This window comes from Plodia interpunctella, chromosome 16 (assembly GCF_027563975.2).
Source record: "Plodia interpunctella isolate USDA-ARS_2022_Savannah chromosome 16, ilPloInte3.2, whole genome shotgun sequence".
NCBI lineage: Eukaryota > Metazoa > Arthropoda > Insecta > Lepidoptera > Pyralidae > Plodia > Plodia interpunctella.
Genome location: NC_071309.1, coordinates 3411580 through 3439217, shown reverse-complemented (window position 1 = coordinate 3439217; position 27638 = coordinate 3411580). Strand labels below are relative to the sequence as shown.

Below are 27638 nucleotides of genomic sequence, written 5' to 3'. Positions count from 1 at the left end.
GAATAGATACATTTACACAAGGGAAATGTAGGTACATACGTCACATAAATATATTACAAAATTAACGCACGTCAATATGTGAGTAGCGTCGTGACACACATCCAAAAAAGTAAGTTATCGAATGCAAATCTGTTTTATAACAGGTATTACTTTCTGCGGATTTGGGCCGACCATGGCCGTGGTCGCGGCCACCATTTCTCCGCGAAGAATCCGTGGAACGCGCGCGTGCGCATGTTCGGGCTTCTCAGCACCGCTCCGATTCTCTTGCGGTGATTTTAAAACAGCGGTTTATAATGTGAAAAGTTGTGACATAGTTTAAATTATAGGTATTTATTGTAAAGATGTGCTTGAACAAATTTGGTTTGGCTGTGTTTTTAGTGTTAATCATGAATAATGAGATCGGTAAGATATTTTCAGTTATTATAAGTAGAATGTATTTTTACTAAAATAATTAGTTTTTTTATTATTAATTTTCTCTTAGTTCAATATTCTTACCTATAAGTACCTACTTAACTAGACTTTTTTATAGATGATATAGATGCTCCCCAGGGCTTCGCCACCGTGGGAATTTCGGGATAAAGAGAGCGAAGACCCCGGGCGCAGCTAGTCTACAATAAATATAAGTCCAGTTATTTGAAATTGATAAAAAGTAAATTATTTTTACGTTGCATAGTAAAACATCACGGAATACAGATCAAACAATGTCACGCATTCACATTGAGTTCTTTTTCCGCTCTGTTACTGCAGTAGTGCAGAAATGGGGAAATTATGTTGAACGATTGTTTCAATATGGACCACTTTGGGTGTTCAAGATTTTTCTCGCTAAAAACGTAGGAGACTCCGACCCACTTGTACAAAGACCGTTATACCTCATCGAAAGAAATTATATTGACCCAAAGACTCAACTTGATCAAAGCCGGCTTTAAAATGGGCAGAAGGCTTACAGAATAATATTTGTTTAGTGTATCTATCTCATTTCCTAATTAATATTATAAATTGCGAAAATAAGTTCGTTTGTTACTTCTTTACGCTATCTGCTTAACCAAACTTAAAAATTGTCGCAATTGCGCATTAATCACACATCGTAAACTTAGAGAATAGAACCCCAAAAAAGTGACTCGCTTGACGATCATTTTCAAATAAAGAAAGTCAAAACGAACTCACACAAAGTTCCAAATTTAGGTGTTCATTTAGTATAAAACCTAGATTATCACATAAGTGTCATTGGAGAAAACTTTTTAAAAAGATTTCCTTTTATGTCGCAATTTTTCCATTGTCCTTTTTCCTAGATTTCACTGAAGTGTCGAGTAGGTATATTTATTAAAGATCTAATAAAAACCTGACGTCGACATTCATCTTCTTATTTTTCTTTGAAAGACTCCCATGACGTGCGTGTTAATTTTTTTGCGATAGATAGGTAGGTAGTACGAGTATAGGTAGATGATATAGCCGATAATACATATTCACACGATAATATACTCAGAAAAGGGTGTACCTATTCGCGAAAATCTCTACTGTATGTTTATTACGTTTTCACGGAAGCCGATTTTACATTACCTATATTTTTATATACGGTTCTTGTAACTAAGTAGTACTTAAAGAAGTAAATACTTAAAAGTAAAAACGATTGCACACATACTCGTACAGACATAATTACAAATCACCGTTAGCAGATACTGCGGTTTTCTGGATGCAAAATTCATTTGTTTTATGTCTTTTCCGATGGTTAATGTTTTATATAACTTTAGCTAACAGTACATAGTTATCTTGATTCTTGGCAAGAAGTTTTTACTTAGTAGCTAGGAAGTGTTCGCGCCGAGAGATCAGCTTTCACCGTAGCTATAATGTAAAATCTATAGATCTATAAACTTTTCTTGAGTCTTAAGAAATAAACAGGTCTAATGTAATTTATTTCCTCCATGAGAAAACATACATACCTAAATTGGTCCATCCTTACTTTACAAACTTTTAATGTTAAAGTAAAAGTTATAGATGTGCGTCTATAACTTTTGCGTTAACAATCTTATTCCGTCCGTCCATCTTATTTGTAGATGAACATATTTTGATGTAATTTGGAACCTGGGTAACTTTAACCCCGATGGATCACTGTACGTATGTAGTTGGATAAAAATATTATATAATTAACATTATTATTTGTATGTTCTATATTAATATTAGTTCCAGAAACAGAAGCTAGTTTGATGTCCATGGTGGATTTCCGGTACTGGCGATGTGTTATGAAAAACGACTGGGTCTGCCCTAATAGCGAAATCAATTTCTATTTGTTTACACCGTAAGTATTTAGGTATTTCTAACCATTTATATATGTTAGTATTATAACAATAAGAAATATGTATTACTTAACATAGGGAACAATGAAAATGTCGTTAATATTAAATAGTAAGATTTTTATACAATTTCCTTGTGAAAGTGTGACTTTTCACGCGATTTCCTTTATAATTTCGTCATAATTATCATTTTCGTTATCATCCTATAAAGATAGCACATTATGATACAAACTAACTTAAGTCTGAGTAAATATATAATAAATCAATATACACACTTGATGTACCTGTAACACAAAAGTCTAATAAAAACCTCTTGCTGTAAAATTTCCAGCGTGTTTGAAAATAACTATAGTCTATTCATGTGACTTCATTGATCGTTTCTTAATTTATGTATATTAGTTGTCCATGAGCAGGGAGCACCCTCGCGCGCAGTGGGTAGACGTCAAGTTCACGAAGTACCTTAAGGAGTATGGCTGGAAGAGGTCCAGGAAGAATGTCCTAATCATCCACGGTTTCAACGGCACACACTCCAAAACACCTATGTCATTTATACGTGATGGTAAGGGAATTGACTTGCTTCTATTAACTCCTCTGGCTCTGTGACGCTAAAGTTAATCTTGGTCTCTGAAACAAGAGAGCACCAGTCTGCACTTCTGTGCAATTTTCCAGTTGACAGCTCCCAATTAAAGCAGATCAGTCACCACAGTGCCCCTCCAGTTGTCACTGGGTTAATGTTATATCCATATTTTTATTAAATTCCACATTAATGTACAAGTAATAAACAACAAGTGTATTGTTAATGAAATTACGAGTCACTCGCGACAATATCAAGACAATCGTGATAATTACTTCAAAAGTGGCATTTTAAACTAAAAAAAAAGTTCACCAAGCGATTTGTTTCACATGGTGACCTTTTCCTTCAATAACCTTTATGGCGTGTCAAGTCAAACTTGTTAACCATTAGGACAAACAGAAGAAAAAATATCGTAAGCAAGTAGGCCTATATTATTCTATTTATTCCTATAAGTAAGTTTAGACTCAGATTTATAAGTAAGTTAGATTAGTAACTAAGTTGAGTTAAATCGTCATACTGTTACTCCACTTATCCGAACCAATGGTTAATTATCTCTACCGGAATCCTACCGGTCTGGGGCAGGCTGTCGAGTCGTATTATCGATATAAACAAAAATAGACTTTAATGTAATAGGAATAGATATGAAATTGAACAAACTGCTCTTTAAGTTACACGAAGTAGCACCATAGTTTACGAGATTGATGAGATTTTTTTCAACCAACGATCCAAGCATACGTATACGTATAAGAATCTTCGTATTTCGAAAATTTCTTCAATGAGACGTAGACTATTTTTTAACAACAGTATTTAAGCCGACTTTTATGTAGATAGTTGAAATGTTTTAGGCATCATCTATATTTAGTACCGAAGTGAATTTGGACATAAGAATATGTTCTGATGTTTCAGCTTACTTGTCTCGGGGTGATTACAACGTGTTCATGGTGGACTGGTCGCCGCTCACTAGGTTTCCTTGCTACCTCTCTTCGCTATCCAACATGAGGTTGGTACAAAATATCATATATGAAAGCAAAAATAAGAAGTAATATAATATAAGGAAGAAATGATAGCCCCGCAGCAATATGTAGCGTATTGGCCACGTTGATGTCAGTGACTCAGTCAGACAGTCTTCGACGGAGTTGAAGTTTTCTTATTCAGTTATCTATATATGTAGCTACCTATTACTTAGTTAGAAAATAACAATGCTTTATTTTATTATGAAGAAATTCAATAATTAATTGTTTACCACGTAATATTGCGTGATCTAGCTTAATGTTAGAAACTTGTTGAATATAATTACTTAGGGTGCGTTAGCCCGGTTAACTTTTACGTTGACTTTAACTCGCGCAGAAAAACGCAAACTACACCCATTTATCTAAACGACGGCGGCATGCTGGTTAATGTCAAAATTTACTGGTGTATCCCACTAATATTTACATTAAAACATAGTTACGAAATTTTTTTACCCATGAGTGGAGATTTGAGCGAAAGTGGCGTAAATAATGCCAGGTGGAACTAATATTCATGAGCAGATCTCGACGAAATCGAAATTGTTGTCCGAGTTATATTTTTAATAGCAATCTTACTAACGTGAAAAGTTCTGTGAACATTAAATATACAAAATGATTCACGAATAGGTATAGCTAGTTTCCGGACATGTGATGTTTATAAATGGGAAAACTCAAAAGTTGCTATACTAATAAGAAATCCAAGGTTTGTTCCCAATCATTACTCAGGTGAAAATGTCAATCAAATAATTAGAACCTCCTGGCACTATTTTTTAAATTAGCCTTTTGTTTTGTCCCATTACTGGGCAAAGGCCTTACTCCAAAAAAATCTTTATTGATTGCAGTATGCTGCCAACCCCCCAAAAAATAATTTAAAGTAATCCCGCCATTTCTTTCGCGTTTTCCGTTATCTCCACGCCCATAGACTAGTCTTTTAAATAATAAATCTTTTTCAGACTAGCGTCGCAATGCACAGCCCAGCTGTATTCGCAGATCACGCAGGCTGGAGCTCTAGCGAGGATGATCACGTGTGTCGGTCACTCCCTCGGGGCTCACATCTGCGGCATGATATCTAATCATCTCACCGAGAAGCAGTATAAGATTGTTGGTGAGTGAACTGGACTTTCAAAGGCATTATTATAAAAAAAAAAATGAGTGTGTACGACCTCAATATAGCCTAATTGAAGCAGATATGAGATTTAGGGTCTTCTATTTACATGTTGGTGTCAGATTTTGTCACGTCTCGTCTCATCGTCAAGTAGCGACAACAGTTGGTGTAATTATACAGTAACATTTTTTGGACTACTTCGGATACAGACCAGCGCGCCGGATTATTTTATACCACTTGGAGATATTCCGAGTGATTCAAGATAATGAACTTTGTGAAGTTATTATTTTTTTCACTTTCTTGAGTCCATCAGTTATGTGGACTTTGTGGCTGAAATAATGATTCCTACCGAGCATGAATCTCTAACACTGGTGTATGATTTTATAGATTTATTTTAAGTCACTTTCGCCATATGATTTTTTTCATTCGAAATATGGTTAAATAATTACGACTCCGTTCATAAAAACGTTAAAAGCAATCTAAAAGACAATAAAACTGATATAAAAAACGTTCACTTTTTACAGTTCGTGTTACTATAAGAATCTAAAAATAGTTAAATGGACAACGGGATTTCTCGTTTTCTGTTCCAATCACAAAACCAGGTCAAATTTGATATTACCAAAAGAACTAATCTACAGTTAGTTGAAAACACGTGTTTATTTACAGTTGAAGTTATATATAGTTGGCGTAAAAGCAATATAAATAGATGAATTTGTTCCACAAGTTCATTTTAAAGCATCTGTTAAAGTTGAGGGACCTTAGGTAATGATAGAGTAACCGTTTTACATTCTAAGTACTGATTGATTCCTTCCTCTCCCCTGAAAAAGAAAATTATTTGTAAAGCACTAAAAGTGAAAATAATTAATCATTAAATAGAACGAATTAATAATAGAACTTATTATGCGAGCTACGAAAACTTACATTTTGATAAACTCAAATGTAGTATAACATATATTTTTGATCGTTTAATTTTTTATCTGAATTTATTTGAATGAAATCTTTGTCTCATTGTTTGAATTTATTAGAATATTTAATTATAAATATAAGTATATTAAGAGTAGGAAAAAAGGAAAATAAAGTTTTGAAACTCACAATTCTCTGCCAAGACCGGAATCCTTGAAACCGCCGAATGGAGTTTGACTTGTGACATGGTCGTAAGTGTTGATCCTGAGAAAATCGATTATTTTAATGACGGATTCGCTAATATTCATTATATTCTTTAAAATAGGTACCTGATGAATAAAAAAAAAATCATATTTGTGTAAGTTTGTGTAAAACAGATAAAATGATGGTGTTAGGATCTTGTCAAATTCCAAAAAACTGCTGTTTATAATGTATTTTATTTTTATATTAATTGGGGCACATGACAGAGTTCGTAGCCGTAGATTTTCTTCTTTTTTAGAACAACAACCTTATAAAAAATAATAAAAAAATAAAACTACTTGTGTTGCCAGCAACAGATGGAATAAATCAAAGATGTATGAACAGAAAATTTAATGAAGAAAAAAAAAAAGTTTTAAAACAAATAATGAGAAAATGACTAAACTTACCATACTGAACCACTGCGGATTTGCTTAGCGAAAGTAAGGGCAGTAGTGATATCATTGGTGACTACTCCAGCTCCCAATCCATAGTTGGAGTCGTTGGCGCGGTCGATGACCTCCTCGAATGTGTCGAACTTGAAAATGCTTTGGACCGGCCCGAAGATCTTGATAGGAAAAGTAGCTTGATTATAAGTAATAAGAAGTGATAGTAATGTTGGTTTATATTAGTTCTACGAGGTGACTAATGGGATATAAAAAGTATTGTTAGCTGATAAGTAACAATATCATACCCAAAGAGAGTCGACGTCAACCTCACAGCCAATTCTACTTTTTACACAAGAAATAGCATTACAAATCAAATATCGACAATAATATATTCGTAGGATGTTCTTGGCTTATTAAATGTTCATAAATACTTAGAGGAATAACTATGTATGTATATAGGTAACACATAATATGTATGTGATACTAGAAAAACGTTCCTTATAAAATCGACGTTTAGTTAGATATAGTATTTTTAATAATATAGCGTTACCTTCTTGTAGCGTTGATAGTTATCGCTACAGTGTTCCTAAAATACTAGTCATAGATCTTTTTAAATTCCACTCACTTCTTCTCTAGCGATCTTCATGTCATCCTTGACATCAGCGAATACTGTGGGTTTGATATAGAACCCCTTATTCCCCATCTTCTCCCCCCCTGCGATGCATTTGGCTCCAGAGGCTTTACCAGCTTCGATGTACTCTAGCACCCTGGTGTACATGTCTTTGTCGATCTGCAGAAAAAAGTCTCTTCATAAAACAACAAGACAAATTGAAAATTTCATATTCATCTCTTCACCTAAAGCCTTCACCGCCATCTACTGCCAAACATGTAATACTTAATTGATAGTACCTGTGGCCCTTGCTGTACATCATCGAAGGGATTCCCTACGGATCTCTTCTTGGCGATTTCTGCGGCTTTCTGGACGAACTGATCATAAATGCCGGACTGGACGTAAGTCCTGGTGCCGGCGCAGCAGCATTGACCAGCGTTGGCGAACGCGGCGGCGTGAGCTATTTGAGCTGCCTTTTCAACTGAAATTACAATTAGTTTTCAAAAAATGTAATTTTCATCACAAACTTTTATTGTCGTCAGAAAAATAAATAGAGTAAAGGTGTGAGAAATCATGTCCGTGCAGTCACAGATTAAATTATACTTCATTAAACCGTTGTGGAGTTCTTACATTGCACAAAGGCTGATTTTCTAACGAAAAGTTGATAGCCGCGATCCTCTGTCTGGACCATTCGGAGCATGTCTTGTTACCATAAAAAAATATTGTCATCCAAACTAAAAGTGTACACAAAATTTTAGTTTTCATATATTGAAAACTGAAATTCAAAATTGAGTTGCAAGAATCCACTCGAACAAACATAGTTACCCTCACCCACAGACTTATATATTAACCTCAAGCCCTCACCGTATGCCTTGCATGCATAGTTAATAATAGCGTGTAAAAACATTAATGGAGACTTACCATCAGCATCATTGAAGACCACTAAAGGACTCTTGCCGCCCAGCTCCAATGTGACTCGTTTCAAGTTGACTGTTGAGGCCGCTCCTAAAATTATGCGCCCGACCTACCAAAAGTGAAATCATCGTAAGATTTTATAAATTAGAAACCATATGTATCATATTGCACTTTCATGTTCTTGATTCATAAAGGTCTTATGTCGCATGTAACCATACCATATGAAATCATGTTATTATGGGGATGCTCACAACGAACATTAAAAATAATGAGAGCGTCCCGGCCCCGCAAAAGATTGAGAGTATTAGAGTAGAGCATAAGAGTAGAGTCTATGAACCCCACATTATATTTATCTTAATAAATAAATAACTACATCTGAGTGATTTCTTCCCCTGATTTATTACAGTTATCTTTGTAACTAAAACTCGTTCTGTTTGATTGTGCTCGACGTCACTCTGAAATCGCAAACGTCGGCATCATCTACAAGTTAGTTGTCTGCGATAAAATAATCAAGGCATGTGTATGTGTTTGACCCGGATGTCATAAACTCTAATACATCACAGATTTTGTTAAGTGCCATAGGTATTTTTTTTAAAGACAGACTGTGGTCACGGCAGATTTTTCATTTCTAGCGACCGATAAAATATACTTAGAATTTAATGTACTTATCTTAAAATCTCGAAATCAATTGTCGAGCCCATATTCATGGCTTCCTAGCCAAGTTAAATAAATAAATAATAAATAAATATATTAGGACAAATCACACAGATTGAGCTAGCCCCAAAGTAAGTTCGAGACTTGTGTTATGGGATACTAACTTAACGATACTATATTTTATAACAAATACATATATAGATAAACATCCAAGACCCGGGCCAATCAGAAAAATATCATTTTCCATCATGACCCGACCGGGGATCGAACCCGGGACCTCTCGGTTCGGAGGCAAGCACTTTACCACTGCGCCACCGAGGTTGTCAAACCCAACGTCAAGTTAACATAAAGAACAATATTTTTTTTTTCTTATATGGAACGATCTAAGAGCATTCCAGTGGTGAATGCAAAAGAATGAGCCTATATTAAAGCATTATTAGTAAGTAGTGAAGGGTCCGGCTTCACTACTTATTAATAGAAATTAAAGAAATGGCGAACTCACTTCGTTTGCTCAACATCGTCCATAAAATAATTGTTGCACTCACTTCAGTAGATCCAGTAAAAGCCACTTTATCCACATTAGGGTGATGTGTTAGGGCCGCGCCAGCCGTAGGGCCGTAGCCAGGGATGACGTTAATAACTCCTGGCGGGAAACCAGCCTCCTTCACCAGGGCTGCCACAGCGAGGGCTGTTAGCGGAGTCTGTTCTGCTGGCTTCACTATCAGCGTACAACCTTGGCAAAACACTTCAAAGTTTAATTATACTCTTATCAAATATTACATAATAATTGTATTAGGCAATTGCGATAAGCTGTAATCCGACTACAGTGTATAAGCTAAGTTTAAAGTGCAATAAAGATATTTTGATATTTTGTCGAGCGAGACTATCATAAATCAAAAGATCATAAAGACTGAGAAATAAGTAAGTTTAGGCAAGCAGGAATTGGCTTGACTGCTGAAAGGCGATAATAGGATTCCCAAGGAGGGTTGACGTCAGGCAGGCAACCGGTCGTAAATCGCAGCCGAATTATCAAAATTTAAAGGTTTATTTTTTACGCTAACCCCGGATTCGCGTCTTTACATCCCCAAATGTCGACACTCGAAGATGAGAGAGATGGTTATTAGAATCTGCGTTATAAGTATCCCTACATATACACATTAATTTAGTTTTCTTATTTTCGTGCATTAAAGTTATTACGAACAAACAAATAGATACCTGCAGCTAGAGCTGGTGCGATCTTCCAGCTCATCATAGGGATGGGGTAGTTCCAGGGTATGATCTGTGCACAGACTCCCACGGGCTCCTTTAATGTGAACGACAAAACTTCTCCGTCTGAAAGAATAGGATTAAATTCCTAACGAAAATGTTGTTGACATTAAACTTTCTTATATATGAGTTTCAATTGTGTAGACTATAAATAAGAGGTAGTTTCTAATAAAATGTTTTATGTACTTAGTCTAGTATAATTTTAATAAATTATTTTTTTAGTTTTCGCTAATATAAAAAACGAATTGACAAAATGTGATGGCAGCGCTAGGTGTGAGTTAGCGGAGTTGGAATACTTTATATAACTAGTTTTTTAACGGTAGTAACTGTTGGGATATTATAGATAAGTAGTTTTAGGCAAAAAAATCTGTTTTGAAAGTTTCTTTCTTGGCATGTCGATTCTATTTCAACAGATTTTCCTAAAAAGTTTTATTATTTTCACATGCTCTTAACTGTCTATAAAGCTATTAGTGTGGCCGACACGAATATTTATATAGGTAATAGAATCCGACAACGTTAATTTATGTGGAAATTAACAGTTTATTTTATATATTATAGAGGTACTGTTCATTTTCCATATGAATACGATGAAGGTTGTCTCAAATGCAGGTGTTTTTAAAGAAAATACTAAGTATGTATGTAGGAACCTATTACGATAATGCATTCGTTTTAAGAAAACACAATTTGCACATTGTTATGTAAATAAGGCGATATATTTTTAATTTGTATTACTTAGCATAATAAACGAATCAATTTCCTTGTTTACTTATACATCAGTCGATTAGGTTATTACAATTATTTTTTAAAATAAATCTTATTTTAATTGGCAATCATTCGTAAAAAAATTGGTTTGTAAATTTATTTTGAATTAGAAATAAATCATAATGTCTGTCTAATATAATAATACACTCCATACAAAATTAATTATTCTGTAACATAAAATACTATACTTAAACTAAAATATATTATAATCAAAACTTGAAAGTTAACTAGTAACGTAAACAATAAATATATTAGTTTTAGAGCGTTTGTTTTATTGTTTTCTTATTTTTCCAATTAAAACCATTAGCCAGGGGAATATAAAGACAATTGAACAACAATAGGATCGCAGTCCGAACGGACCGTGCGAGAACTAGTAGTTAAAGCTATATTATGATCAGATGTGTTAGATATTTTTATATATAGATATTGACCGACAGCCGTAACACATGACCTATATTTCACGCCACATCACGATCACGCCCCTCATGGTCCAGACAGCGTGGCAATTATCACAAAAACTGATAACACAAAGGCAAAATTAGTAAATAAAATTATACATAAACATGTTATGCTATTGGTATATAAATAAACGATGATACTAAACTTTGTAACGGTCTACGTATATACTTAAAACAAAATTTGCGAAGCAATAAAATTTAAAAATAATTTCTTATCATTGAAAAATAGTCATAAAATAAGGGAGTAAATCTATCCATATAATAAAACTGTAAGTGGGATATCTGTACATACGAGATATTAAAGAACAATAATTCCAGAAGTCTTTATGGGACTAGTAGAACACAAAAAAAAATTTCGGACTTTCTCTATCAGTTTGTTCGCGGATTGTTTTATCGCGACGCGATAAGTTAATAAGTACCAGTTTAACGTCTCGTATAGGTAACGACAAATTCGTAATTTTGTTACACTTTCTTTTTCAATCATAATAAAAATTAATAATTAGTCAAATTGTGTTAATGAATGACGTTCTAATATTTTTATCAGATCTAAATCCAATCAATGATTAATTCAATTAATCATCACTCGTGCTTGTCTCTAACTTGATAAGGCTTATATTTACATTCAGAATTTAACCCGGGTGAAATGATTATCTCTAGTATATGATATGTTATAGAATTCTGCTTTTTAAAAATAATTTTATTTTAGTTTTAGTTTTCTTTTTCGTTTTATTTAGTTATTGTGATAGTAAAAAAACTATAACCTAGAGATAATTTAGTTACTTCCCTAATTGATCAAGTGCGTGTGTCGAATCACGCGCATGTTAGTGTTCTTCTAAAGTCGTATTTTTGTGAGCAACAAAATGTTAAAATGCCATACAAATTGATTACTTACGTCTATTTAAAAAAAAAAAACAAAATATATTGAGTATGAGAAACCGTTAAAAATGGAAAAGTAGATCTATCTCACCTGCTGGTATAGTACTGCCCAAAATCTTATCAGCTTTGCCGGCATAATATCTCAGAACAGTCACAGCATAGTACACTTCAAATTCCGCCTCTTTTACTGGCTTCCCGCAGTCCAAGGTTTCTAGTTCTGCTAAATATCTGGCCTGGGATTCGATCAGGTCTGCCAGCTTGAGCATGAGGAGGCCTCGTTGGGAAGCGTCCATTGTCCGCCATGTTGAATACCGGTGGAAGGCTTTTTTAGCTGCCGCTACGGCTTTGTCTACATCAGCCTGGAATGAAATTGCCATATGTGGGATCTAGATAATCTGACCTTATTACTTTTTGTAAAGGTAGATTGGTTCTATTTTTCCAATAAAATTTCCTATAAACTATATACACCTAATATAAATATTTTTGTCCATTTCAGTGGTGAAGTTAAAAAAAAAACTAAAAAAAAAAACACTTTTTAAGAGATCGAGCTGACCAGTTCTCCTTGGTTGCACCCGTTCCCGAGTTGACGCATGAGTCAGCCATCGCCAAGCTTAATATTAGTAGTTCAAAGATTTTTATAAAGACTGTTCGACCCTGTGATATTATATCTATTTTGTTTTTAGTGTATACCAAGTATACAAGTACTTTGAGCTTAGATTACACTACCTTATCTCCTTCAGCTACTTGAGCAATGACGGTCTCATCCTGAGGGTTGATCGTGGGGAAGGTCTTCTTGCTGACAGCATCCACAAATTCGTTGTTGATGAACAACTAAACAAACGTGGCATTAGTTATTTAATTTCTTCTCTAAATGTTATAATTATATAAACTTGGTAAATATAATTTGATTCCTAGGACAGATGTCAAATAGTATAAAAATAAAACATCTGTCTTTGTCGCTCTCATTTCGAATGTATCGGTTCATCCTGCTGTTATGTAGGACTCCAGTTATACATATTTTACAATGTATTTTGGTGGACAAACCATTTTGTTATCTAAGTACGAAGCTATTTATTATATACGGGACTTATAATTTATAGCATTTCACGTTATAACTTAGTACAAATGCTATGGGGCCGACCATTAAACACGTGATGTTTTCTTAGCGTTTTTAATTCGGTACATAACGATTTCAGGATAATTTTAACTATTCATGTTAGGGTTAGGCCTTTACTTTTTTTATTAAATTGTCAATTAACTGAAGTGTACTTTTTTTTACTTGAACTTTACCCACGATTACCCATATTGGCGCGACCCTTGCTTATATGAATGTTCGAATTACCAAAAAATCGATATATAAAAAATCGTGAACCGTGAAAGGCAAGTGCTTTTGCTCGCGGTTTCGCCCGCGTGAATTTCCCTGAGAAAGCGGAATAGACATGATTTTTATACATAATATAATGGGGCTCCCATTATAGCATTTGAGGGTTGATTTTTGAAAAAAAAGTAGTCTATCTTTGAACGGGGTATTTAAGTACGCACGCATGTAATACAAAATTTCATCAACATTGGTCCAGCGGCTAGCGGTTTAGCCGTCAAAGCTAACAGACAAACAGTCAGACTTTCGTATTTATAATATGAGTATGAATAATATGGAAGTTTATAGTAATATTAACAAAAAAACGCGAACCTAAGGCAATGTAATTAATGATTTTTCATAACGAGGCAAAAACGGCTATTCTCGGTCGGTATTAGCATTTTCCCGGTTTCCTCTGCTATTAAGCGTCGGAGCTAGATTCTGCTTTCAAACTTTTTCTCCTCTAATATGGCACGACATCAAGCTAACATTTTTGGGTTTGTCTCTTCTGCCAGCGCCAGGCAGAAACGGCATAGATGAATTTGTTCCCTACTTAATTTACGCAAGCAGCGAAGAGAAAAGAGCGGAAAAATTGTCATCCTCTAATTAAATTAATACAAACAAACTGGTTTTATCGTGAATTTGACGTGATTGATGCCCACTTTACGTAATTTTTTATACTAGTGGCATTTATTTAGAACTAGATTTTGCCCTTGGCTTCGCCCGCGTGATTTCTCACGGGAGCTGTTATTTTTCCTCGATGAAATGTACCCTGTGTGCTTCATCGTATTTCAACCTATAGGTACCTATGTATGTAAAACATTTAATATGATTGGTTGAGTAGATAGTGTGTGATAACAGACAAACAAACTTACTTTCGCATTTGAATTAGTTAGGATTTACTTCTGTAAATTTATTTAAAAGTAACTACCTATATTTAAAAGCTATAACAACGAAGGATTATTTTTATGTAAAGATAAAGCAATATGATGGTCTAAACAAGATCTAGGGTATACTATAAGGTCTGAATAAAGTAAGGTAGGTAGTACCTATCTATCTTTAATGATAAGGTGATTTGAATTGAAAAATTTGACTTGATTTTCTTAGTAACTAATTGGTAGTTAGGTGAGTTAATTTTGGGTTTGTTGTAATGCCAAATGATACATAATTTATCTGGTTGTTTTGTCACCTTAAAAACAACACAAAGCTAGGAAGAATGAAATCATTTCTGTCATATCGTTGGTGCCGATAAATTACTCGATATACATAGTTATAGTGGTCATAATAATATTTGCATTCATTAACGAAAGTTTTCACTTATCATGTGTGTTTAAGGTCAATTTAGTCATGGTTCAATGTGTTTGAGGTCAATTTATGCATGGTTTATGTTCTTGGTCCAAGTTTTTTGATTGCCTCGCAAGTTTTGATATGTTTTAGGGTGTAGGTAGACATACAAGAATCTAAATGGGCATGGTTACACGTTCTAAAATGTAGTTATTCACAGAATTTCTTGAATACATCAGTGTAGATTTATAATAGCTTACTTATATAATGTTAATGTCTGTATAGCAATCATAATTGCAACAGTGTGTAGTTGACAACCGGTAAGAGCCGGTACGCCATATGTGTATGTAGTTTATACAAATAAGATAAAAAATACATGCGACAGTCATACACGTCATCCATTTCGTTATTACATTCCACTTACCTTTGTATATTTGACGTCAACTTTCACCATATTGAAATCTATATTTTATTAGTAGCGCTAAATTCAGTAAAATTTACGTGCGCACTCACAGTCCCTCGGATATGTACTGAGCTGAGCTGGTCTGTTTAGTAGTGATACCGCACGATAGGCGACTATCGATAGTTCGCCTATAATCAAAATATCGATACGACTACCGGCACTATCGAATGTAACCAAATTACGATACCATCAATAAAATAAATATATCAATCAATATATAAATAAAATAAATCAATAAAATAAAGTAGATTGTTCAAATTAATGTAGAAGATTCAAAGAACAGAAATGAAGTTTGCTTTGAATTGTTTTGGTCCTGTAAATATGGACTGTTTGTTTAGACTAGCATCGAACTCATGATTATAATGTACATTAAAGTATTGTCTCGCCAAGTCATTAAATTTCGATTACTTAATTGATATAAAAACTAAAATAAAAATTTAAGAAATCCCCGACTACAAATTTGCTTTCGTCATCTCATCTGCTGAAAGAGCTAACAGTTTCCAAACGGCTGAACGCACGCACATTTGTCAAACATATACCTAGCTAGGAAGAGTTTCGATTAAATTCTCTTTTAATCAAAAAATAAACTACCTACTTAGATCAAAAATTTTGCAGCCGTCTGGCTGATACGATGATAGGACAGACACACAAATATACGTAAGTAGACACTTTAAATTCATGAATCTTCCGCCATCGGGGGTTAAAAAATGATTTTAAAGAATTATTTACACCGAAAACTAATTTCTAGATATTTATTTCATTATTGCCTCCGGTGCTGTAAATTTAATTGTAACAATTCGAACAGAAATACAAACGATGGTTAGTTCTTGGTCTGAGCAAATTTACTGGCTTTGTGTCGTGTAATCATTACCTAAACTAAACCTCATAGAGGGCTTCTGATCGGGTCAAAATAAAGTAACTACCTATAGGAAATGTACATACAGTCGGGGCCAGGTAAATCTAACCTCCATCTTTCTAATTTACTACCACTGGGGGTAGGTTTATCTGCCCTCGAATATACATGATTATGCCTATACATAGTTAAGTATATATCTGCCACATGATAAGATAATCATTTACCATAGGTAGATCTTGGTACAAAGGTCATCTGTATGGGCACCTCACTCTCATCTATATCTGCCGTCAAACAGCAATGCTTGCATTGTTGAGTTCCATTTTGAAGGATGAGAGAGAGGTAGTGTAATGATAGGATAATATGGCAAAAGATCCTATGCCATAAAGTAGGCAACGAGCATGTGTTTGCACAGGTGCAGGCGTTGATAGACTGTGGTAACCATTGACCATGAGTTTAATAAAATCTAGTATTGTGTTTATTGTTTACGTAGAAATTCAAACAGTTCCTGGGTTGGCAATCAGTATTCAAGTTAGCGCTGTTTAATAAAATTTTAAAATAAGTATTAAAAACGTGGCGATAATTTTATTTGGGACATTAAAAGTACAAAAATAATTTTAAATGTTAATAAGTAAATAAATGCTTTGGTTAACTGTTGTTTGGCTCCGGGTTGTTTAAATCAAGGGTTTCTTTGGCAGATTGATGGTCACAGTCTTATTTTCCAAGTATTGCTGGATGCCGTCTTCACCCCTGTGTTGAAAAGAGAGAATTATATTAATATGCCTTAGGAATAGGTATAAAACAAATTACAGTGATAAGAAATAATGATGCCCTTGGGTCATGGGAAAATATTAAGATGATAGAACTTTTGTTTATTTTCAGTCCAATTACTAATAATTGGACTAATAAGCGAAACAATTATTGCTTCGAATCTAAATTCGAAGCTCACATTCATATCTCGATGCTAATCTAAACTGAAAGAATTTGAATAAATAAAAATAGAAATAATTTGAAAGTATCACAATAATAAATTGGTAGGAAATCTTACAACTCGCGTCCGATGCCAGATTCCTTGAATCCTCCGAATGGAGTCTGAACTGCCACGTGCTCGTAAGTGTTGACCCTGAAATTAAAATAAGTATTATGACTTTAAACAGACAAGGCTTTTCTTGGTAAAAAATATTGATAGTCCTACGAAGATAAGAAAACAACAAATATGTTGGAGGTGTGACCACAGTAAATTACTTACTTCCGCTTGTTCTACAGAGTTAAAATACAGTCGCTTCAGATTTCATGACAATGCATTATTATGATAACATGACCTGATTATGTACCAGGATTAGCTCCCAACGAGGGAACGCCATATCGTTTTACATTTACATGGACATAATTTACGACAATACAAGCGTGTGGCAAAAAATCAATTAAAAAATATTTGCTAAAAACTTGTTAAATTTGTTATTTCGTGAATGTACGAACCACATAGAACCAGCCCTGACGTGTTTGACGAAAGCGAGAGCTGTGGCGATGTCGTTGGTGACCACGCCGGCTCCCAGGCCGTAGTTGGAGTCGTTGGCGCGGTCCACGATCTCTTCGAACGTTTCGAACTTCAAGATGCTTTGGACAGGCCCGAAGATCTGAAAATAAAACATGGTTAAGCAAAAAATTTATATTAGAGTTTTAATATTATTCGTATTATATGACATAGATTCTTCAGCTACAAAGATACATTAATTTTATAATACCAACCTAATATTATATATGATTCTTAATGAGGTTAACCTTGCAGCAATAGTAAGGGCATTCTTATTAAAATACCGACTTGACTCCAATAGCACTCGGCCACTGACATATCGTCACAAAAACCAATGATTGCCGCTAAGATGAAATACCTGACATAATGCATAGGATATTAATATTTTTGATGCTTCTCAGTAATCTGTACTCACTTCTTCTCTGGCGATCTTCATGTCGTCCTTGACATCAGCAAACACTGTGGGCTGGATGAAGAAACCAGCAGTGCCATAGCGTGCACCTCCAGCGACACACCTGGCTGTCTTCTTGCCGGATTCAATGTAACCCATCACTTTGTCGTACATCTCTTTGTCTATCTGAAGTAGGCAAGAACGTATAATTTTATGAAACGTAATTAACTCACTCGTCCATCTGGCGATCATTTTACACTATCAAGTTCATTCCCCGGGGAATCAGTGCTAGAGGAATCTAGTGCTTAAACTGATATGATAAAATAGGTAAACTACAAAAACAAATATTTGAAAACTGAGTATAACAATTTTACAAAATACTATGGTTGGGTTTGATTTTATATGAAACTTTTTTTTTCAAAGTCATTAACGTGTTTGTTGAGTTTCCCTTGATTAGGAATATTCTTCTGGTAGTAGCTTCGTAAACAAGAACTGAACTGGGCATTCATAGATTCTGACAGCATTCAATAACAATTATTGTAACATTATCTTTACCAACCTGAGGGCCTTGGTCGACGTCCTGGTACGGGTTGCCGACAGATCGCTTTTTAGCGATTTCGGCGGCTTTAGCGACGAATTTGTCGTAGATTCCTGATTGCACATATGTCCTGGTCCCGGCCACACAGCATTGCCCGGCGTTGGCGAATGCAGCTCTGTGAGCCAGCAATGCAGCCTTTTCCACTGTAATAATATTTTATTTTAAATCATTTACCTACTAGTTATATGATGTTTCTGCTATAATTATTTATTACGACTTTGTCATATTATAAATTAAAACTCATTAAGTTAGACAAGGTCTATTTAGTAAATTAATATCAAAAACCCTAGGCCTCAAAGTCAGCAACAAGCGAGAGACACCTCCGGTGTTGCAGACGTTCATAAGCTTTGGTGACCACATCCTATCTGGGTGGATCACATGCTATGCTGCTGAACTGCGATAGCCAAGGATAGAGAAATTTAACGAGTAAAGAAGAAAGCTTATGTCCAGTACTAGGGTAGCAAGTAGGCTGATGATGATAGTGGTAGCAGCAAGGTGATGAAGATTGTAAAATTACTAACCGTCAGCATCATTGAAGATGACCAGTGGACTCTTGCCTCCGAGCTCGAGAGTGACACGTTTGAGGTTGACTTCAGCGGCGGCCTTCATGATGACACGACCAATCTTGAAAATTTTAAAATATATTAAAATGTATATATAATAATAGATAAAATCTAGCAAAAGAGAATTCTTAAACATTCCCTCAACATCATCATTGAAACGTAAATTATGACAATTATTATTATCCATCAGTGCTAATAATAATTCTAATAATTGAACATCTCTGAATGACAATCTCTGTCAATTTTTTTTATAATTAATATCATTTTCAATATAATATTCGTTGCTAAAGCAACTAATTTTATCATCCTAACTAATGAGTTCTCACTCTTCCATTATATTCAAGCATACCCTCACAAATTAATTATTTTCAATTTCATTTATAAACTAGCGATAAATAAAAAAAAGTCAAATTATGCGACACCACATAAATAATTTAATCAATTAATATATAGTTTTACAGTTGATTAATAGGAATCAGGTGATCACCGATGCAGTTGACGTTGAGATATATAATTACGAGGATTAGTGCTTTTATTATTTTCTTTATTATACTATTTTTTATATTCTTTTTTAGAGGTTTGATAAACCCCTATATTAATGTTACCTATCTGTGAGGGCCTATAAATGGCCGAATTTTCTACTTGTATCTATAGATGTTGGCCTTCAAATAAAAAAAAAAATAGTGTGCAGCTACCTATGTAACATTACCTCTGTAGATCCTGTGAACGCCACTTTGTCGACATCAGGGTGGTGCGTGAGCGCACCGCCGGCAGTCGGTCCGTACCCAGGGACAACATTGACAACTCCTGGTGGGAAGCCAGCCTCCTTGACCAGGGCAGCCATGGCGAGAGCCGTTAGGGGAGTCTGCTCCGCTGGCTTTACCACTGTTGTACATCCTAGAAAAGATAAAAATCTGTATTACATTACTATTTTTAAATAACGTACTTAGTACGTAAGTAGTACGTATTGGTTTCAAATCTTAAAACAAAAAATATATTTTTAATAAACTCACCGGCAGCTAAAGCGGGGGCAATCTTCCATATGAACATAGGAATGGGGTAGTTCCATGGCAGAATTTGTCCACAGACACCCACCGGCTCCTTCAGTGTGAATGACATTACTTCTCCATCTGAAATTAAATTAACATTTTTTTTTCATTTTTATACGAAGACCAGTCTTAAAATGTATAAGAGTTAAAACAACTGAACTAAACCAAAAATAAATAAGAAATGTACCATACAAATACAAAATTTTATCTGTCTGTTAGAGACACTTTCTGAGCATTTTCTTTTGCTATAATTGTATTCGAGCTAGAGAAGTCAGATAAATTATGTACCTTTTGATAACCTGAGTTTAAAATATTCGAATTTATGAAATTATCAGCAGTGATAGTGACTATTTTTTTGCACCTACATACACACAAAAACAAATTTATCATCAAGAGCAACGTCAAACAATTTATATTTAGGTGTTTCACATCAGTTATTACCTGCTGGAATGGTGTTCCCCAGAATTTTATCAGCTTTCCCCGCGTAATATCTGATAATGTTTGCTGCCCAGCTTATTTCACCAACGGCGTTCTTAACTGGTTTCCCATTGTCCAGAGTCTCCAGTTCAGCAAGGTACTGGACGTCTCTGTCGACGAGGTCAGCCAGTTTCAGCAGGAGGCGACCTCTTTCGGAGGCATCCAAGAGACGCCATTCGGAGTAGCGGTGAAAAGCTTTCTTTGCAGCTGCAACTGCTACGTCTATGTCAGCCTGGAAGTCATTAATGGCATTTTATAAGTTACAAGCACCTAATCACCAATGTTCCAATTGAGGCCCCCGTTTGGACTCCCTATGTCCCTCCCTTGTTTTCAAAAATAATGATCACGCTAATAACTTCAGCTGGATAAGACCTTGAATGTTCTACCTTGAATTTTTTTACCGTTTCGGTAACGCGAAATAGTTTGACAGATTCTTCGACATGTTTCGATTCGTTGCCTTTATCACAACAACAAGTTTAAAAGGGAAACACAGAAACCGTATACAATTCTGGAACGGAAACGGAAAACGCAAAGACAAGAAAGGGGGTGAAAGTTTGTATGATGAAGGCACCCAGGACATTTTTCCGCGGGCGGCGGAGCTGTAGGTACACAATTAATTTCATAATATGTTCTTATCATATCGTCTTTATTATCTTTACCTTTATGATATGGCTTGTTAGGATTTCTGTAATCTTAAATGTGTGATTCTCAGAAACTTATTTGAATATCATTTGCATCATTATAGTTTCCACTGTAGAGTTATCGTCCACTGGTAACTCATATTAGGTAGATATAACAAATAACATATTTTTATGTATTACTAGCTGTGCCCCGAATTTCCCCATTAAAAGTACCCTATTCCAAGTCTATTCATTCCAGGTTTCCCTGGCAAGCTGGAGGAGTATTCGAACCTTGAACTTTCTGATTACACGACCGCTTCATTCACAGATTGATAGTGATGTTTACCTTGTCACCTTCGGCAACCTGAGTGATGACGCTCTCATCCTGAGGGTTGATGGTGGGGAAGGTCTTCTTGCTGACAGCATCCACCCACTCGTTGTTGATGAATAACTAAAAATATTTTGTATTAGATTTACATTTTCAGTGTAAAAATGTGCGAGTGGTGTGAGGGAGGGCCCACTTTTGACGACAGATTTACGGGATATTCGTGTTCAAATAAACTACTCGTGAATATTAATTTATTCACTCTCATGGATTAGATTTGTTTTTAATGCACAATTGCTACAAGATTGTTAAAAAGAAAAAAAAAGCAGGTGGCATTTTTCAGAATATATCCAATTGTATTTTCAACTCTATTAAGTAGGTGCTATCAACATTTCTTTCTACCAATTACAAAATTTAAGACTTTCCCTGGCGCAAATAGCGCGAAATAAACACAATTCTATATTTAACGTAACGTTGGAAATATCGGAATATCTCTTGTTTGTGTTATACTCGTCGTCTCGCCCGAGACCTTGACTGTGACATATGGTATGGATGGGTGTACAATTTGTGCCTAAAATTAAAAATAATTTAGAAATATAGCTTCCATCTTTAAATAGGACATTAGCGTAGCAAATATCTGTTCTTGTAAATTAGTTAGTCGTCTAAATATATGTTGTAAACAAGAATTAGAACGGTCCACTCGATGAAGAAGAAGAAGTATGAAAAGTTGAAGTTTTTCGTTCGTTATTTCACTGATTATTTCTTTTGGAAGTTGTTGTATTTCGTGTACTGAGTATAAAAATAATGTACAGTGAATATAAAAAAATACTCTGTAGATATTCGATTTCATGTGTTCTTTTCTTAGTACCTTATTGCAAAATAAATTTCTGTGATCTCCTTATTTTGTGTGTGTGGGCTGTTGCCGGTTGAATATATAGCGATACGGTTAGCACAATAACAATCGTTAACAATTGACTGAACAAACGGACGGACATGGAATTTATTAACCAATTCAGATTATACTTGTGTGCTCTTTTTGAATTATTAGATTAAAAGTCAGTGCTATTATTTTTTTAGGAAATGAAATTAAAAATATATTCAACAAACATTATGAAATAAAAGCTGATATGAACCTATATTCAGTAAAACTATGGTTATGTATAGGTCTGATAACAATTGAAATCGACAATAGGCAGTTAGCTACAGTACCAATATGGCTAACCAGAAAACACGCGGAAGTTTGAAATTACAGCACGTTATGGTTTGTACTCTGTTAACACACAATGCAACGTTTTTTATATAGGTATTATTGTCATCAGCCAAGATATTTGAAATTTCAGAGTCTGAAAGTAGGTATATAATTTTTATTATCATTATAATGTCAAAAAAAGAACTGACATTGTGTAAGTACACCTGCATTAGACCAGAGTTCTCTTATTGTTTTTAGGCGATCAGTTATATCTGTTGTAAAATATTTTAGTAGGTTTTTCTTTTATTTGGGGAGTTACGTTCACTATTTTAAAATTTGAAGAAGATAAGACACCCTTATGTGAAAACTATATCCACAAACATCGTATCTATATTGATATACAATTTTTAAATGATATGTAATCGGTAATCATTAAGTAAAAAACAGCTATTGTTAATGAGCTGTGATAAATTTATTAATTATTTCATTGTTTCATCTTTTGATTTTGGAACACAGCCGCCTTATTATGTATATGTATTTTATAAATCTAGGTAGCGAACTATAGTTCGCTACCTAGATTTCAGTAAACATATATGTTTACTGATTTCTCACAAAAAATACATTTATACATACAGTGAAGCCGGGGCAAGATGGTTCGAACTCTCAATATTTTTTTCAATTTAAAATAAAGCAAACTGAATATTTTTGAATTAATTTATAACTGAATATAGAAAATAATAACTTACCTTAGTGTATTTTACGTCGACTTTCATTTTGTAAGTTTGTTGAAAATACGTAAACACACACTGAATGCCTCCCGCCGAGTGCGCGCAGTGGAGTGTGGTTTGTACCTAAATAGAATTCAAGGGACAATCTTACTTGACATTCGACTGGCTACTTGAAGATACGCCGGAGACAGTTATCAGTTCACTGCACTAGCTTATCAACCCGATTCCTGTTATCTATTTAAATTTTTAAATTAATCAGTTTGTGGAATATTACAAAATTTTGCTACCGTTTGAAATACTTTTTTTTTCATTTTTCTTTTCCACCTAATTTAACATCAAAATAGTTTTTTGTTTTCAGAAAATTTTTAAAATATTTTTTGTAGTCGTTAACTATTTTATAACTTACATATATATTTACCCAAAAGAAAAACAAAAAAAAAGTTAGTAAAATTAATAATAATCATCGGCCTATTACTTTATCTAAACTGTATTGCATTCATTTGTATAAATTTTTATTGACATATCGTTTATCTAGACTACAATGTTTCATACAAACTTGAGTACCTAGTGCTCTTAAATTAAACGCATTAATTAGCTACCTACTCATTATTTAATTTTTTAATCTCGAGCTAAAGGAAAAAACTCGAAGAGATCATTTTGTGTCTAACTTTCACATGGATTACGTACTCTCACTTTCTATATTTTTTCTAAGCTATATTGTCCAAGTATATATTACCCTCATCAATAGGTAGTTTATTTTTCATACACAACATCTTTAGCTAATTTTCGAAAAAAATAGCCTTTTTTTGTAATTTAATCTTAGCTGTACTGCCAGGGTTTTAAAACTATAGTATATTTTCAGTGTTCCGTCTATATACTATTTATAATAAGCAGATGTTTGTATGAATTTATCGAAAATTCGCGACTAAATTAAATAACACATTGGTATCGATTGCGCAATCATACGCAATGTAGGTATTCATGAACCATACTCCTATTTTTCTCGTAAAACTTTGCGTGGTACCTACCTACATTCACTATTTTTACGAGTATACTGTGGAATGAAATGATATGAAATCTTATATTAAATCGACCACGAAATTAAATAATATATTGGTATCAATTGCACAATCATACGCAATGTGTGAACAATACTTGCCTATTTTTCTCGTAAAATTTTGCGTACCTACCTAAATATACTATTTTTACGAGTATACTGTGGAATGAAATGGTATGAAATCTTATACTTAATAGACCACGCAATTGTTTTGGCAGATTACAAATTGCATTTTTCACAGGGATTTATTACTATATCTTTACTGCTAGGATTACCTTTTGATTAGGGCACTTAGAAAATTCTGCCGTTGAAGATATTCGTTTGGATTTGAAAGTATAATGCCACCTCCAACATTGCGTAGTTAGTATAAGAGCTTTACTTTTTACATTGCTGGTTTTTTAATGCGGTAAATAAAGCTCTCATTCAAACTAGTTACGCAATGTTAATTCATTCGCGTCGATATCAGTCTGATATAAGGATATGTTCTCTCTCATTTGGCTACGTTAACTTCTCTTTCTTTGCAGTAAATGCAACAATAAAATACTTTCTCTGGTCTTCTTCACTCATATAATCTATCCAATACTGAATTGTATTGATAAATAATAATACCAAATTGGTTTAATTGAGTGTTGTTTATTAATTTATCAGCTATAGAGTAACAATTGAGTACTGTATTGAGAAAAACAATATTTGTTTGCGTTATCTCAAGTAAGTACTATATAAGTTTAAATATTAATTACGACCCAGTGGTTCAGACTTTTGAGACCGGAAAGACTTAGGTTCGAATCCTACTCGTCGTGTCATACTCGTATAAGTTTTATGCCAGCTCCACACTGTCGCCGGACTCAGACACATGATATATGCCGACGCGAATTTACTTGTGGATATTGCGTAGTTAGTATGAATGAGTGCTTTTATCTTGCCCTTTTGTCTTTTGAAAGCTATATATTTATATGAGTTATAATATTTCGTTTGATATAATATATAAATAAATTATTATTATTATTATTCCTTAGTAATATTATAAATGCGAAAGTAAGTTTGTTTGTTACCTCTTCACGGTCTAGTTTGAAGTATGGAAAGGGACATAGGGACAGTAGTAGACATACCTTTCATCTCGGAAATATAACTGTTCCCGCGGAAAATTTACGCGGGCAATAGTTAGTACTATTATAATGTACAAATTCCAGGCCTGGATCCCGCTCGGCCGCTCATCAACTCGTATGGCTCCAAAGAGTTCCGACTTGGCAGGAGCGATGCAGAAGTCGTCCATGTGTTGCACACTAATGCTGGCTTCTTGGGGGAAAGCGGGCAAGTCGGCCATGCCGACTTCTGTATCAACGGCGGTCGATGGCAGCCGGGGTGCAAAGGACATTTCATGCGTGAGTCTTTCATCAAATATGTATTCAGTAATGAAGCCATTGTGGCATGATAAGCCCAAGCTGTTCAAATAAGTTTCATTCGGCATTTCTGCTTAGCAGGGGTCTTCCGAAATGCCAGTAGTTTGTTAATTAAAAAAAAAAAAATTCATGTACCAAAGTGCCTATGAAGGTTTTCTATATTTCTAATACTCGTACTTGCTTTGTCTTGACTTGACATAATGTCGATATGATAAAGTATTAATTACAGACCTAAATTGTATCATGTTTATGTTTAATGCTAAGGTTTATTGCAATAAAGAAATTAATTTATTCTATAGAGTAGTGTTTTTATTGTGAGTCCCGTTAATATAATAGATCTAAGTATTCTACAGAGCTCATGAAAAATCGAAGAAAAGCGCACGAGCATATCGTACGAGCAAATGTGCGATTTTAAACGGTGGATCCGCTGCATAGATATAAACATTTGATCGGTACCGGCCTCAATTCTTGCAATTTTCAGGAGTCTCTCGGTGCAGCCATTTCAAGAGTTCGTGTTACTTCGCGGCCAGTATCAGAAAGCGCCTGCGCATAGTCGGGGTTCCCTGTAATACGAAGTGTCCGAAGGAGGGCGGACATTGGGGTGTAAGGTTTGACAAGCGCGCCGTTAGGATCGGGGAGGATACGCCGGATGGGTGAGAGTTGAAATATAATAAAATAATAATTAAAAAAAAAATAAGTATGTTCATGGCTTTTTGTCCAGATGCGTCTATGAATCTTCTTGGCAAAATAGTGGGTATACAAACATATGACCAACTTTGGCGCAAACTATTATTATCTCTTTATGCTGGTGCCACACTATTGCCGAACTAAGATGCGGACGCGAAGGCATCAGTTGTCTCAATTCAGCGACAGTGTGGAGCTGGCATAAAACGCGACGGGGCGTAGCTGCATTATTAAAATAGAGTAGCTTCATCCACGCTTCCATTATATTCTGCACACTTTGTTTTTGTATTTTATAACCATCGAAATAATAAATTCTTATATACCGTCACCCTATTCAATTAAAACTCACCTGGTAAATTAATAACATTGATCTAGATGATTCGAATTTTTCATGGCTTTTTTGTTTCTTTGTTTCAGCTCTCGTGGAATGTTTTGCGTTAGCATCGACCATGATGAAGATTGTCCATTTGATTAGCAACACCGACTTAATTAAATTAAATTAATAAATTGTAATGCACTCTTTGATATGTTTAGTTATAAAAATATATTTGAATAAATTCATATTGCGGCTTTTCAGCCTAAATTATAGCCATGTGCTGATTTCAGAATTTATGGAAAATTCAATTTTCTGCTAAAATGTCATACAAATATACGATTATTATTAAGGTTCTTGGTAATTTTTTCAATTGGGATTATGGGTATTTCTGCGACTTTTTCACTGAAGATTCTATAATTGTGTAAATAAACAAACAATAATAATGATAATTCAATTAATATCTGTTACATGTAATCAATGTTTTACAAAACAAAATTTATTATTACAATTTATTTATTTAATTTCAATAATAAGTTGGTGAGTGTAACTCACATTAGACTTTACTTAAGTATTTATTGAATTTAATGTAAATAATTATTGAAACACATTTTTTATTAAAATCAAAATATTTGCAAAATGAATCAATAGTTTTTTTAAACTAGATGTGCCTCGGTACTAACATGCAATTTTTTATTAAATCTATTAC

General features: G+C 34.3%; 3 protein-coding genes across 6 annotated transcripts; 1 reads left to right on the top strand and 2 right to left on the bottom strand.

The window, feature by feature from the left end:
- Positions 1-217: 217 nt before the first annotated feature.
- Positions 218-27286, top strand: LOC128676549 (uncharacterized protein). 4 transcript variants are annotated; one of them, XM_053756706.1, is made up of 8 exons: positions 218-402; positions 2185-2293; positions 2702-2847; positions 3769-3862; positions 4823-4974; positions 25723-25914; positions 26414-26585; positions 27034-27286. In XM_053756706.1, the coding sequence occupies exons 1-8, from the start codon at positions 342-344 to the stop codon at positions 27089-27091; spliced, it is 984 nt and encodes a 327-aa protein (XP_053612681.1). In that variant the 5' UTR covers positions 218-341; the 3' UTR covers positions 27092-27286. The 4 variants fall into 4 exon arrangements, with proteins under 4 accessions (XP_053612681.1, XP_053612682.1, XP_053612680.1 ...); XM_053756707.1 differs by having other exon boundaries at positions 2688-2847; XM_053756705.1 differs by having other exon boundaries at positions 2179-2293.
- LOC128676546 (aldehyde dehydrogenase X, mitochondrial-like) lies at positions 5613-15334 on the bottom strand. Its single transcript, XM_053756701.1, has 11 exons — positions 15110-15334; positions 12771-12875; positions 12136-12403; positions 9898-10014; positions 9228-9415; positions 8035-8137; positions 7413-7594; positions 7129-7293; positions 6525-6682; positions 6067-6141; positions 5613-5792 (listed from the first exon to the last, which is right to left on the bottom strand). Exons 1-11 carry the CDS (start codon positions 15137-15139, stop codon positions 5717-5719), a joined length of 1467 nt encoding a protein of 488 aa, XP_053612676.1. The 5' UTR covers positions 15140-15334; the 3' UTR covers positions 5613-5716.
- LOC128676547 (aldehyde dehydrogenase X, mitochondrial-like) lies at positions 16561-23664 on the bottom strand. The gene is made up of 11 exons (XM_053756702.2): positions 23494-23664; positions 21580-21684; positions 20578-20845; positions 20101-20217; positions 19797-19984; positions 19046-19148; positions 18486-18667; positions 17951-18112; positions 17481-17638; positions 17050-17124; positions 16561-16751 (listed from the first exon to the last, which is right to left on the bottom strand). The coding sequence occupies exons 1-11, from the start codon at positions 23518-23520 to the stop codon at positions 16676-16678; spliced, it is 1461 nt and encodes a 486-aa protein (XP_053612677.1). The 5' UTR covers positions 23521-23664; the 3' UTR covers positions 16561-16675.
- Positions 27287-27638: the final 352 nt, after the last annotated feature.